The sequence below is a fragment of the Spizellomyces punctatus genome (genome assembly GCF_000182565.1).
Source record: "Spizellomyces punctatus DAOM BR117 chromosome Unknown supercont1.1, whole genome shotgun sequence".
Taxonomy (NCBI): domain Eukaryota; kingdom Fungi; phylum Chytridiomycota; class Chytridiomycetes; order Spizellomycetales; family Spizellomycetaceae; genus Spizellomyces; species Spizellomyces punctatus.
Window position 1 is genome coordinate 2,230,235 of NW_015971537.1, and position 12,215 is coordinate 2,242,449.

Consider the following 12,215-nt stretch of genomic DNA (forward strand, 5'->3'; position numbering starts at 1 on the left):
CATATATGAAGAAAAGGTTTGGGAATGCCCCCGGACCATCACCGCCTAACCCTGATGTATCTGGAAGGAGTGGTGGAGCTTCTGTTCCTCTATCAGCGCCTTGCATTGGCATCACTGTTTCCGTCTCTGTGTCGGATGGGCCGCGATAATATGCATGAAATAACTGGTTATCTTTTGTTGCGAAGTTTCATTTTTATTTTTTGGTCGAGTAGCACTTGACTAATTTGTACTAAAGACAGCAGAGCTAGCCCCAACCCCCATTCATTTGAAAGGATAGATTGCGTCCGTATGTCTTGACGGCAGGATATATTTCACAGGCCATATATGAGCGTCATCTGCCATGTTTAAAGAACAAAGCCGATGTACGTCGCATGTACCAGCACGGTACCTGCAGATTTCAATGTGACGAATGTAAGTCAGAACAGTCACTCAGCGGTCATTTAGCGCACCAAATCCAAGCCCACCACCCACAAAACTGGAGAACCTCGGGGAGTGGCATAGGTGATATTTCACGCCCATATCCACGTTTTGGCCTGCTTGATTTTGCCAGAGTGAACATGCTTGGAATGAAAAAAAAAACGTACCATTATATCATTACAACAGCCAATACCGCCAAATTCCCAGCATTCCAGGAAACGCTGCATATCACGGTCCAGATTTTATTCAGAGAACGACTCCTTTTAATAAACCAGGTCAATCTCTACTGTCCTGCTACCTTGCCCCAAGTCCCGAAGTACAAGAACTTCGGATATAGAATTTCCACCCTCCTCCTAACCGCCCACCTAAAATTCCGTCATTCAACAAGCTTCCATATATACTCTAGAATATTTCTACGAATGGTATAGTATCCGAGGAGAGATCTTATCTCTGCTTATCCCGATTAACAAAAGTAAGCAGCACGAACGCAATAATGCGCCAGACGCATCCAATCGCAAGCATCAACACAACACTCAGTGTGGTGCGTCCGGTAACGTATCCGAATACCTTAGCGGATTCTTCCGTTAAATACACGTCCTTAAACGGCATGATGGATTCCGAGTCTGTCGTTTTTTTTCCAGAACAGAAAGGCCCAAGGTCAATACTGTCATTTGTGTAAAAGCTGGACAAGGCACAGGGGAAAACATGGCAGCATAACCTACATTGCGCCTCAGCAGCCCATTTGTTGAAACTGATCGCCCACAAAAAGTCGATGCCCCAGTCCCGCGCCTGAACCAGGGTCGGACCGAACCCGGAGAATACAGCATGGAATAACCCAACGACAACCGCCAGGAGCGCCGCATTGTCCCTTTTCACGATAGTCGATACCGTAGCCGCGACACCATACACCCCGAAAAATTGAAGGAGAATCAAAACGTACTGAATCGCGAAAGGTACTAAAGGCTGAGCAAAGAAGTAGTATACGGCGCTGAAATGTAGGGAAGATAGGGTGAAACGATAGACGGTGCCGATGGTTTTACCCTTATGCCGCAACATGCATTAGACACAGCTCGGTATGGTAAAGAGCAAACACTTGAGCGAAATCCGAAAACTTACAACATAGTAGGAAAATCTGGAATGGCCGGCTGCAGCTTCTCTCCAAAAGACCGGCTTTTCCTCACCAAAAACTTTTACACCCGCTGGAGCACCGGCAAGCCCGATACTCATTCCAATCAACAACCCGTAGAGTGCAACAATATACTCCAGAGGGGCTGGACTCATCTTCGTGTACGGCAGCTTCCACACCCCATAGTAGAGTTCACCTTGATCGGCCATCGCGACACCCATAAGCAAACCGGCAGCAGTACCGACAAAGACTTCGAGAACTAAACTGGACAGAGTACGTTCCTGTTGGACAAGGTAGCGGTTGTGACAGTGATATATTTGCCAGAAAATGTTTGCCCCGCGTGTTCGCCGAAGTGTCGGGACATGTTCGTGGAACTCTGTGTCTGATACTGATTGGAGACCGTCGATATCTCCATCGCCGGCAGACCGTTTTTCCCAAGCAACTACTAGATCGTCAACAGTTATGTTCTGAAGGTTGTTTATCCCGCGCCCCGAAAGGATGTCCATGAGAACGTCGGCGGTGTTTGCAGTTGGAGCAAACTAAAAATGATGGAAACAAATTGGCAAAAGGTCAAATGCCCAAACACTGCATATAGGTTTCCAAGGATGAGAGCAAAAGGTGCCTAACCTGAAATCCCATAGCCTCAAAATACGTCTTGGCTTCGTTCACCGGGCCAAGGTACGCCGTTAAACCCCCAGGGGCAATCATCAAAAGATCATCAAATCTCTCAAAGATTTCCACTCGGGGCTGATGAATAACAGCTACGAGTGTCAGCCCGAGATGGGTAAGACTACTCATGATGTCCGCTACATCAAGGGCTGCAGTGGCATCCAACCCCGAGGTTGGCTCGTCCAAGAAGATGGCTAGCGGAACCGCCGCGAGTTCCATGCCGATATTGACCCTTTTACGCTGACCGCCAGAAACGCCGCGCGTAGTTTCATCACCAATGATGGTGTGGGCGACGTGGGACAGACTTCAAGAAAAAAAGAAAAAGTAACCACGTCAATAACAGGATAACCATCAACAGCTATAGTCAAATGGGGCAAACAATGGGCAGAACGTACTTTAGAGCCGACAGCACTCCATGTACGTGCTCCTCGACATCTTTTGCTGACCAGTCTCCGGGAAGCCTGATTTTGGCGGAATGCAGTACATTCTCCCATACAGTCAGTTCACGTAACATGATGTCCTCCTGGGGGACGTATCCAATAACTTTTCGAAACACATGCATCTCTGATTCCTGGCCATTGACGTACAGTGTACCGCCCGTGCGCTTCACTTTTCCCATCAAGACGTTCATGAATGTTGTCTTGCCTGCAAGAAGGGAAGGAAAAAGGGAAGGAAAAAGCAGGTGGCGGAGATTTGATGAGTATTGGTCGATAAAAATGGATGCCGCAACTCTCCACCTACCTGCTCCAGAGGGACCCATAATAGCCGTCATTCTCCCCGGGCGAATCTCGCCGGTCACTCCGCTCAGGATCGGCTTGCCATCAGGAAGTACGAGGGAAAGGTTTCGGAATTTAAAGTTCATGCTAAGATCCGTTCGGCCTCCCAACGCTCGGCTGAAGCCCTTGACAAGGCACGAGGTGTCAATGACTGACCGTTCGCGGGGGCTGTATGGCACAATCTCGGGGTCATCCTTTTTAATAAGGTCCAGCTAGATATGCGTCCCATACCACATGAGTATAACACCACCGAAAGATGTAACAGAGAGAAACAACTGCCCATTACCTGAATCGTCTGATGAGCGACCATGTTCTCCGTCTCCTTAACATCCGCGTCTTTTCGCAGAAACCGCTGGGACCACGCTGGCAACATTACGCTCAAGGGGGTCTCTGATGCCTTCAAAGCGGCAACACGACGAGCCAGAACGAACGCAAAAAGAACAAAGTCGAGGAGCAAAGCAAAGATAAGCGGGCCATAGTACATTTGCGAATGCGTTCCCTCGCCGCAGATCGAAAGACTGTCACACTTTATTGGAGCGCTGGATCCAGAATGGCTGGTATATTAAGGTTGCGTACCGAGAAAAAGTGAGTGGCAAGTTTCGTTGGTTAAAAACGTAAAGTTCGTGAAAGGCGAAAACCAACAAGATCTCACCAGTAATATCCAGACGGGCTATGGAATAAATTACAAAGGAATGGGTGAGGGAAAAAGTGAGCAAGCGTCCGAGATGGAAACTCGCCACTAGCTTACCATCTGATCATCGTCTTCCAATCGGGACAGTAGTACCCAGAAGGACAGACAACGGGCTCATACAATCCCTGCGCCTGATGCAATAAACGTGCGGACAAATTCATTCGATAAACCCGGCCGTACGAGACAAAAGCAGGGCTCAGTTTGCAATGTTGGTACAGACCTGGCAAGCTTTTCCCTGTAACCTCAGCAGCTGACAGTCATCCGTCGGAGCGCAGTAAGATGGTAAGGACGCTGGGTTTTTGCTGTCGACATGCGGGCAGTAGTATCCGGGATCGCAGGCGTGGCGATCTGAGATAATGACAGGGACAGTTGTGTTGCCTGCCAAGCAGACGCTGGCATCCATATTGGACATACTTTGTTCATCAACTTAAAGCAAGAATAGCCTACAATTTCGGAACTAGAAAGTGCAGAACAAGAGCTAAGTTGTATATAGGGCACGGCTTCCTTGGGGCTTATGTACTGGGGCTGTGGTATTGTCGGGATCCATCCTGCGCTCTGTGGGCCACTCATCTCGGCAACTCAGCAACTGCAACTATTTCCCGCTGGAATGGGGGCTGACGGAGTCCCACCGGACAGAAAAAAAAAACAATCTTGCGCCATCCAAGACAACCCCCAGCCAAACCCGCGCCAAAAAAACGGAAAGCAACAGAATACGGGCCTGGGTGCCGATCGTCCATTTTGCTTTTTATATGTGGGGAGCCCGCCTGCGTTCATATTTTGCAAGCGCGGCAATGTAAGCGGCGCTGCGATTGGGTAGATGCCTCGTGGTTGCGAATCAAAATAGAATGCTTAGGTAGTTGTAGTTATAAATTTTGGTCATTATATTTTAGAGTTTAACCTCAAGCTCATCAAGGCGCGACAGAGTTTTGCAGTGACAGGCGGGAACGATTTCTAGTACGGACCTTTGGCCTAGACTTGAGCTTGTCCGCGCGCGTAAAAAAAACTGCTTACTGTTTCCCGATGGATCAAGGTTTCTGGCTTCGGATCCGCTCTCGCCTCCTCCTCTCAGCCAGGATGAAGGCTGAAGTCAACCAATTTCTCTCGGTCCTCAAACGCTCTCGCCTCATCTGGTTAGCTGCACTCAACAAAAACTGCCTACTTTTTCCAGATGGATCAAGGTTTCTGGCTTCCGACCGGGTCTCGCCTCCTCCTCTGCTCAGCAAGGATGAAGGCTGAAGTCAACCAATTTCCCTCGGTCCTCAACCGCTCTCGCCTCATCTGGTTAGCTGCACTCAACCCACCATTTTTTGAAATCACAGTCAAGGCAAACTCCGAAACGTCGCGCGATGCAAGTTCTCTGTTGCTCAGCGTCGCTCAGTGTCGCTCTCAAAGCCGTCCAATTTTTTTTCTTCTATAACACGTTGGGCGAGAACGGGCCGACAGTGGGATTTATTCTCAGCCTCCCGCCATTAGGGCTCCATCGCCAACGTGCAACTTCTCTCCATCAAGTTTCGTGGTTAAGCGGAAGTTGTTGGGAGAATAAAGAGGCCGATCTGGGGCATCGCCATCCTGGACCCTATAAAAAATCCCGCCTAGGACACGCCCCTTGAGACGCAACCACCATAGCAGCCATCAAGCACGACCTAAAGAGAAGAAGAAACTAATACCGTTCCAATTCCATAACCAATGACCGCCAACAACCTACCCCCTCCCACCAACGTGGTCCGTGACGTCCGTGCGGACTTCATGTCTCTCCTGAACCTCGACGTGCATTATCATCGAGGAGAAGGTGACGTTCTCTACCACCGCCCCCATCTTCCGGCTGTCCATAGAATTGGGAAAAAGTCGGCTGAAGAAGAAGAAGAGGCACATGATGAGAAGCAAGAGGAAGAGATTGCGGTTCTGGATGCTCTTGGCGGGTATGGGTCCACGATCCTCGGCCATAACCATTCCGCGCCCAAACAAGAGTTGTTAAAATGTCTGACTGAGAACGCGGTGATGCATGCACAGTTTTCGAGGTATGTGTCAAGGGCGGCTCACGTTTCCCCATTGGTTTGCGGTAGTTTGACATGTTTCGCGTAGACGTAATGCCGCTGAAGAGCTCGGCGAACACCTGAACGACTTTGTTCAGGAAGCTTGGCGGACAAGGGATGACGATGATATTTCGCCCAATTCCAGTCGGAACCGGTCTGAGAGTGAGGGTAGTACAATGGTGGCGACCGAGGTAGGTTCTAGGCCCGTTTTGCAAAGGCTTTCCACTGTTTCCTGGACACTGGCAGTTGACACAATGGCTATGCGAACAGGTTCCAGCCTACAAAGCCATCCTTGTAAATACTGGCACGGAAGCCGTCGAAGCCGCCATCAAACACGCCCTACTAGACTGGCATCGAAGAGCCGACGAGGCATTGATCCGTTTAGGAGGGCCAACCCTCCATCCTTACGCTGCAGACGCTCTCGCAAACCTCCAGCCAGTCGTGATCGCCGTTGAAGGAAGCTTCCACGGCAAAACGGCGGGAAGTCTGGGACTCACTTTCAAATCCCAATTCCGTGCCATGTACGCCTCGACTTTCGACCACCTACTCCGTGACGGCGGCGACATGAAAGCACCATCTCCTGCCTTTGAAGTCGTCCATCTGAAACGCAATGCCAGCGTGCAAGAAATTTCGGATATTTTCAACCGATATGCGATTGATATTCCCGGCAAACCACCCGGCACTCGACTTCCACCCGTGTATGCTAACGACAACCATCCCGTGCTGAAGCGCTTTTCCCGGGTTGTAGCGTTCATCTACGAGCCTGTACAAGGTGAAGCAGGTATTCATCCGCTCAGCCGCGAGCTGCTGTCTGCTGTTCACGCCTGCTGTGTCCGCGACGGGCATGTCCCAATCGTTGCAGACGAGATTCAAAGTGGCCTGTATCGTACGGGCGCCCCATTGGCTTGCACCGCAGTGATGCCTCGAGAGCGGGAGTTTCCACCCGAATACATCTTGCTTGGCAAGTCTCTCGGAGGCGGGTTGGCCAAAGTTGCTGCTTGTATGGTCCGCAGCGATCGCTGGCAACAGGATTTCACCATTGTCCACACCTCCACTTTTGCCGAGGACGATTTGTCGAGTCGTGTTTCTCTGGCGGCGATCAAAGCACTGCAACAAGAGGCATCCGACGGCAAACTTGCAAAACGTTCTAAAGAGTTTGAGACGCGGTTGAAGCAATTGGGTAGTGCTCTCAAAGCAAAGTATCCTCACATCGTGACGGACGTGCGTGGGAAAGGATTCTTTATGGGTGTCGAGCTGGGCGGCTTACTGTTTGAAAAGTCGCTTCCGAATGCTTTGGAGGTATTCGCCACTTATGATGCCGTCGGCTACCTTCTCGCCAGTTTCCTCCTACACCGGCACCACGTACGAGTCGGCGCGGCGTTGGGTGCTACTGGTGTGTTGAGAATTGAGCCAAGCTGCTTTGCCCAACCCGACTATGCTGATAAAATTATGAGCGGGATCGACCATGCATGTCATTTGATCGATAAGGTACCGTATACATACATATTCTGTGGTATTCTTTTCTCTGCCCAAATGCGCATACTAAATGACGAATCGGAAACATCCGCTTTCTTTTGTTTTTCTTTTTCTTGTGCAGGGTTACATTGTGGACTTGACCGCCCATATGTGGACCCACTCTGGCTGTCTTCTAGGTGACAAAACGGTTTCTCTTCCCAATACCAACCGCAATCTCGCTTCCCGGCGTCAATACAAACACCTTCCGGTAACCTCCTTCCTCTCGCATGCCCTCGGACCAGACTCGCTGGTGAAAGCCGACCCACTCTTTGCACGCTTGTCTCGGACTGATGTGGAACGATTCTTGCGGATATCGGCATACTTTCCTGCGGAGAAATTTATGTCGATCCACGAAATGGTTGTGGAAGGCAATCAGGGGCAAGCGACTATTTTGAGGATTGTGTATTTGCCAGGGAGCGCAGCGTACTTTGAGCATTGCCTGAGGACTGGGAACGTGGATGCAGCGCAGCGTGTACGTGGAGCGTTCCTGCAAGAAGCGATAAGAGGGTCCAAAGTCGTCGGACTGGGGGCATTCACGAGCATAGTGACATTGAACGGCACACTCCTTCCCCAAGTCCCGGGCTGCCCGGCCACAACGGGCAACTCGCTGACGACCGCCTCTGCCATCGAAGCTCTCTCGGCGCACCTGCACAGCCATAAAATGAACCCGAGTAAGCTCAAAGTCGCGGTCGTGGGCGCAGCCGGCAACATTGGATCGGTGTTGGCAGCAACGATTGCGCCCCATTTTGAGTCTGTGACGCTGGTTCACCGACAGGGAGTGGAGGAGGCACCCAAATTCCGAGCGGTGGCCGAGGAGATTGCAAAACTGCGCGGAGGGCGACGGACGACGACGACGAAACCTCTCGCGCACGGTTTGAACAAGGGCCCGAGCTTCCAACAGAACCTGAGTTTATCCTTTTACCGGGTGCTGGCAAAGTTTCACAAGTCCACGCGGCATCTGCCGGAACCACTGGGATCCAACGGGCTCTTGTCCTTTGTCAAATATAAGCAAAGCAACACGAAGAACAAGAAGCAAAACACCAGCAGCAGCAAGATCCATGCCCGACTTGCTCAAAAGGGCATTCTTGCGACGCAGGACATGAGTGCGGTACGAGACGCAGACGTGATTTTGGCAGCGGCGAACGTTGCACACGGACACGTCCTTACGTCGGAGCACCTAAAGCGGGGAGCGGTAGTACTTGATCTATCAGCGCCAACGGTAGTGGATCCGAGCGTGTTTGTGCAGCGACCCGATGTAGTGTGCATTGTGGGAGGGTTTTGCAGCATGCCCAAGCAGCAGCAGTTTTACTTTCCTGCTGGGTTGGCGCCCGAGGGGTTGATGTATGCGTGTTTGGCGGAGACGCTGTCGAGCGGGTTGGCAGGAAGCAAGGTTGCACTGGCGCTTGGCTCTCTGACGGAAGCCGACGTGCGCAAGGCAGCGCAGATGGCGCACCGTGTTGGGGTGACACCTGCCCGCGGCAAGATTGGAGGAAAGGACCATGGAATGTCCGAGTTGGGGCGAGACGGGAAGGGAGTGGACGTGGTGCATGTCGTCAAAAAGACTGAACGTCTGAACATGGTAGAAACCCGATAGATTCAGTAATATATATAATATTCAGATTCCAGTTTGTCCTGAAGGAATTTCCATCTTACCTTTCAGATGACGGGGGCGGCGACCACAACTTTAGCTTCTTTGCGCCAACTGTTCACACTTGAACTGTGCTACCGTGATTATGTAACAAATGTAATTTACAATTTCTCCGCTCGGTCTGCCCGCATCCGGAGCCTGTCCGTTTCGCGGGCAGTTAGCCTTTTTGAGTTCTGGATTCCGCCCCCGGAGGGTGCCCGGAGGGGGGGAAACTACTAGTCCGTTTTGGCTGAGCATGGAGGAGGATCTAATAAAAGGGGAAAAGGGAACCCTCGGTCTCTCTCGCTTTCTGTCTCTTTCTCGCTCTGTCTCCATCATCCAGCGTGTCGCAAAATGTCCAACGAGAACTCGACCACCAGCAAAGAGCATCATGTGTACAATGTCATTGTTGTCGGTGCGGGCATCGCCGGTCTCACGGCGGCTAGAAAGTGCATACAGGCCGGTACGTTGTAGTAGGGCGCCACACACACACGCACACACCTCATTTGTCCCCTCCATATCCATATCACCGGTGAACAGGCCTAAAGGTCTTGGTCCTCGAAGCTCGCGACAGAGTCGGTGGCCGCACGCTCTCCAAACCTATCAATGACACTACTACTCCGCCTTACAGCATCGACCTCGGAGGAATGTGGATCAACCCAGAAACACAACCGCTCATCACGGCCATCGTCTCTGAATTCAACCTCACCCCGTTTCCTCAACACCACTCAGGAAAAACCCTCATCGAACTCAAATCCGGCAACGTTGCCTCGTACGAGGGAGACATCCCTTCCATATCCATCCCTTCTTTGCTCGATGTTCAGTGGGCCATCTTGAAGCTGGAGAAAATGGCAACAAAAGTCCCGCTCGATGATCCGACCGCGTGTGTCGACAGCTACGAGTGGGATGCCGTCACACTGGCAGAGTGGATGCGGAGAAACCTGTGGACCTCCCAGGCCCGCCAAATGTTCGACATGGCTACCCGTGCCGTGCTCGGTGTCGACCCGGAAAACATTTCCTTGTTGTGGTTCCTCTTTTACTGCCATTCCGGTAAAGGTCTCCGGTCACTGCTGGAAGTCCAAGGCGCCCAAAAGATGCGCATCACACAAGGCGCTCAGAGCATCTCCAATAACCTCGCCGCAGCGCTGCCAAAGGGGACCGTCCTCTTAGACTCCCCCGTGCATGCCATCGTCTCCTCCTCGTCTTCCACTCGTGTATTCACAAGATCCAGCTCCCAACCCTATCATGCCCAAACCGTCATCCTGGCCCTCCCACCTCCTCAACTCGCCTCATTGACCTTCACTCCGCCCCTGCCCCCTTCCAAAACCCATTTTCTCCAGAAAGCCTCGACAATGGGCTGTTTTACCAAAATGATTTGTCGCTACGAGTCTGCATTCTGGCGCGATCTTGGTCTCAGCGGAGAAATGGTATCTCATGTTGGCCCCGTCTCCCTCGTATTTGATTCCTCCAACGATGACGGAAGCGTGCCGTGCATGACTGCTTTTGTCACGTCTGCCCAGGGTCGTGTGTGGGCTGACGGAGACGAGGATAGCAGGAGACAACAGGTGTTGCAGCATTTATATAGACTAGTGGGAGATGAGCGAGTGCTGAAGCCCGTCGAGGTTGTTGAAATGGACTGGGGAAAGGAGCTTTATAGTGGCGGGTGTCCGGTGGCATCCTTGACGACCGGCGTGCTGACAAGCCACGGGACTGAATCCCGTCGTCCGGTGGGCAACATTCATTTTGCGGGTACAGAAACCGCAACCGAGTGGTGCGGCTACATGGACGGTGCAGGTATTTTTAAAGATGATCGTTGTACCTATTGACCCTACGTGTCCATGTCGCTAACGTTGCTTGAAACAGTACAATCGGGCCACCGAGCCGCAGACGAGGTGATCGCGAAACTCCAAGGAAAGGTCTTTGCGCTGGTGTCTCCTAGGAAGGTCGGGAAACGATATGATGCAGAAACCAGCGGCTGGTGGATGATCGGTGCGGTTCTTGGTGCTGTTGCTGGGAGTTGGATCATGTTCTTCCAGAATGGAAACCGCGGGCTGTTTCAAGCTTGATGGGTGTGATTTACTGTTGCAGTAGGAGATTCTGGGTTAGGGTTAGGGTTTACAAAGGTGTTCCCATGTGGGTAAAAATTTTCAAGTATTCAGAATTGAAAGTGACCTTAATAAGAGTTGTTGGCCACGGTCTAAAACACACATATCTGCAAAAAAATTAGAAAGTGTTCAGGTAAAGTGTGAGAAAAGGGTTAGGGTTATGAGGTGGTCTGAAATAGTGGGTTTGACAAAAAATGGTCAGATCCTCAAGGTCTCCTAATTAATATTGTTTCATATACTCATAAGAACAAAGGATTTTAAAATCACCAGGTCCTTTTCTGTTTTGCTCACAAAAAGTAAAAAAAAAAAAAAAAGTCCAAAAAATCCATATATATTCTTAAGAGTTATCTTACCAGAGCAGGAATATTACTGATGTAAATGTACCAGCCTATTCTGCATATATGGGTTAGGGTTAGGGTTAGGGGTTAAGGGATGTATTGGATAGTGCAATACAAACTACTGTCATTACACCAGTCTGAAAAGACACCCATCTGGTGGGGGAAGTTGTAAGGTAGACTTGTCCTTTGGTATTCGCACGCAATTGCGAACTTAGATTTTCGCGACGCGTCTCGTCGTCATATCACCATATATAGCTATAGTCATCATGTAGCCATGTATGGCCAAAGTATGGCGCAGCGCGTAACAGTAGTTCGATTATGTAAGCCCCGCCGCGCCGACGACCTGTCAAAGTCGTTCGGTTCCATGGCGGCCCCGTAGTTAGAGGACTAATTGTCCCTTTATTGCATAGCGCCAATCACTTCCGATTGGTGCAAGAGGGACCACACTGGCAGAGGCTGGAAATCTCATGCCAATGCCCCGCCAAAGGAGGGAGCAAGCATAAAAAAGTGCTGCTCCAAAGTCCCTCAAGAGGGAGGAGAAGAACTAGCCTAGTTAGCAACTCAAGGAACTATCAATAGTTCCCTTTCTCTTGTATTAACAACAAAGTCTTTATACAGCCCTCTCACAGGGCCCAATGATTTGCAAAAAATCATCAACTAGAGCAATCTGGTCAATTGATGTTACATGGTAGCACCACCTGAGACTACCACACACACTATGGAATCAGAAGACAGTCGACCCTCTACTGTCTTCAACCCATTTGCCTCTGATAGAAACTCAGAAGTCTCTACCTTCAGCTCAGAGCCCCATGAATGATCCAAAATGTCCAAAGATGATCACCTGTTCATCACTGCCAAGGAAGAGGGAGAGGACCCAGTCTTCCAATTCGAGGCTGCACCTGGGAACAACCAGCACCG

General features: G+C 50.7%; 3 protein-coding genes across 3 annotated transcripts; 2 read left to right on the forward strand and 1 right to left on the reverse strand.

Moving 5' to 3' along the window:
- Positions 1-635: 635 nt before the first annotated feature.
- Positions 636-4,395, reverse strand: SPPG_00865 (uncharacterized protein). Its single transcript, XM_016749194.1, has 10 exons — positions 3,900-4,395; positions 3,737-3,810; positions 3,641-3,658; positions 3,275-3,542; positions 2,954-3,200; positions 2,608-2,857; positions 2,171-2,516; positions 1,534-2,082; positions 1,140-1,458; positions 636-1,040 (listed from the first exon to the last, which is right to left on the reverse strand). The coding sequence occupies exons 1-10, from the start codon at positions 4,089-4,091 to the stop codon at positions 862-864; spliced, it is 2,442 nt and encodes an 813-aa protein (XP_016613244.1). The 5' UTR covers positions 4,092-4,395; the 3' UTR covers positions 636-861.
- Positions 4,396-5,365: 970 nt separating this feature from the next.
- Positions 5,366-8,821, forward strand: SPPG_00866 (uncharacterized protein; the record flags this gene model as incomplete). Its single annotated transcript, XM_016749195.1, has 4 exons — positions 5,366-5,697; positions 5,762-5,903; positions 5,983-7,200; positions 7,310-8,821. 4 exons carry the CDS (start codon positions 5,366-5,368, stop codon positions 8,819-8,821), a joined length of 3,204 nt encoding a protein of 1,067 aa, XP_016613245.1.
- Positions 8,822-9,025: 204 nt separating this feature from the next.
- On the forward strand, positions 9,026-11,063 carry SPPG_00867 (uncharacterized protein). The gene is made up of 3 exons (XM_016749196.1): positions 9,026-9,317; positions 9,395-10,648; positions 10,718-11,063. The coding sequence occupies exons 1-3, from the start codon at positions 9,209-9,211 to the stop codon at positions 10,918-10,920; spliced, it is 1,566 nt and encodes a 521-aa protein (XP_016613246.1). The 5' UTR covers positions 9,026-9,208; the 3' UTR covers positions 10,921-11,063.
- The last annotated feature ends 1,152 nt before the right edge of the window (positions 11,064-12,215 follow it).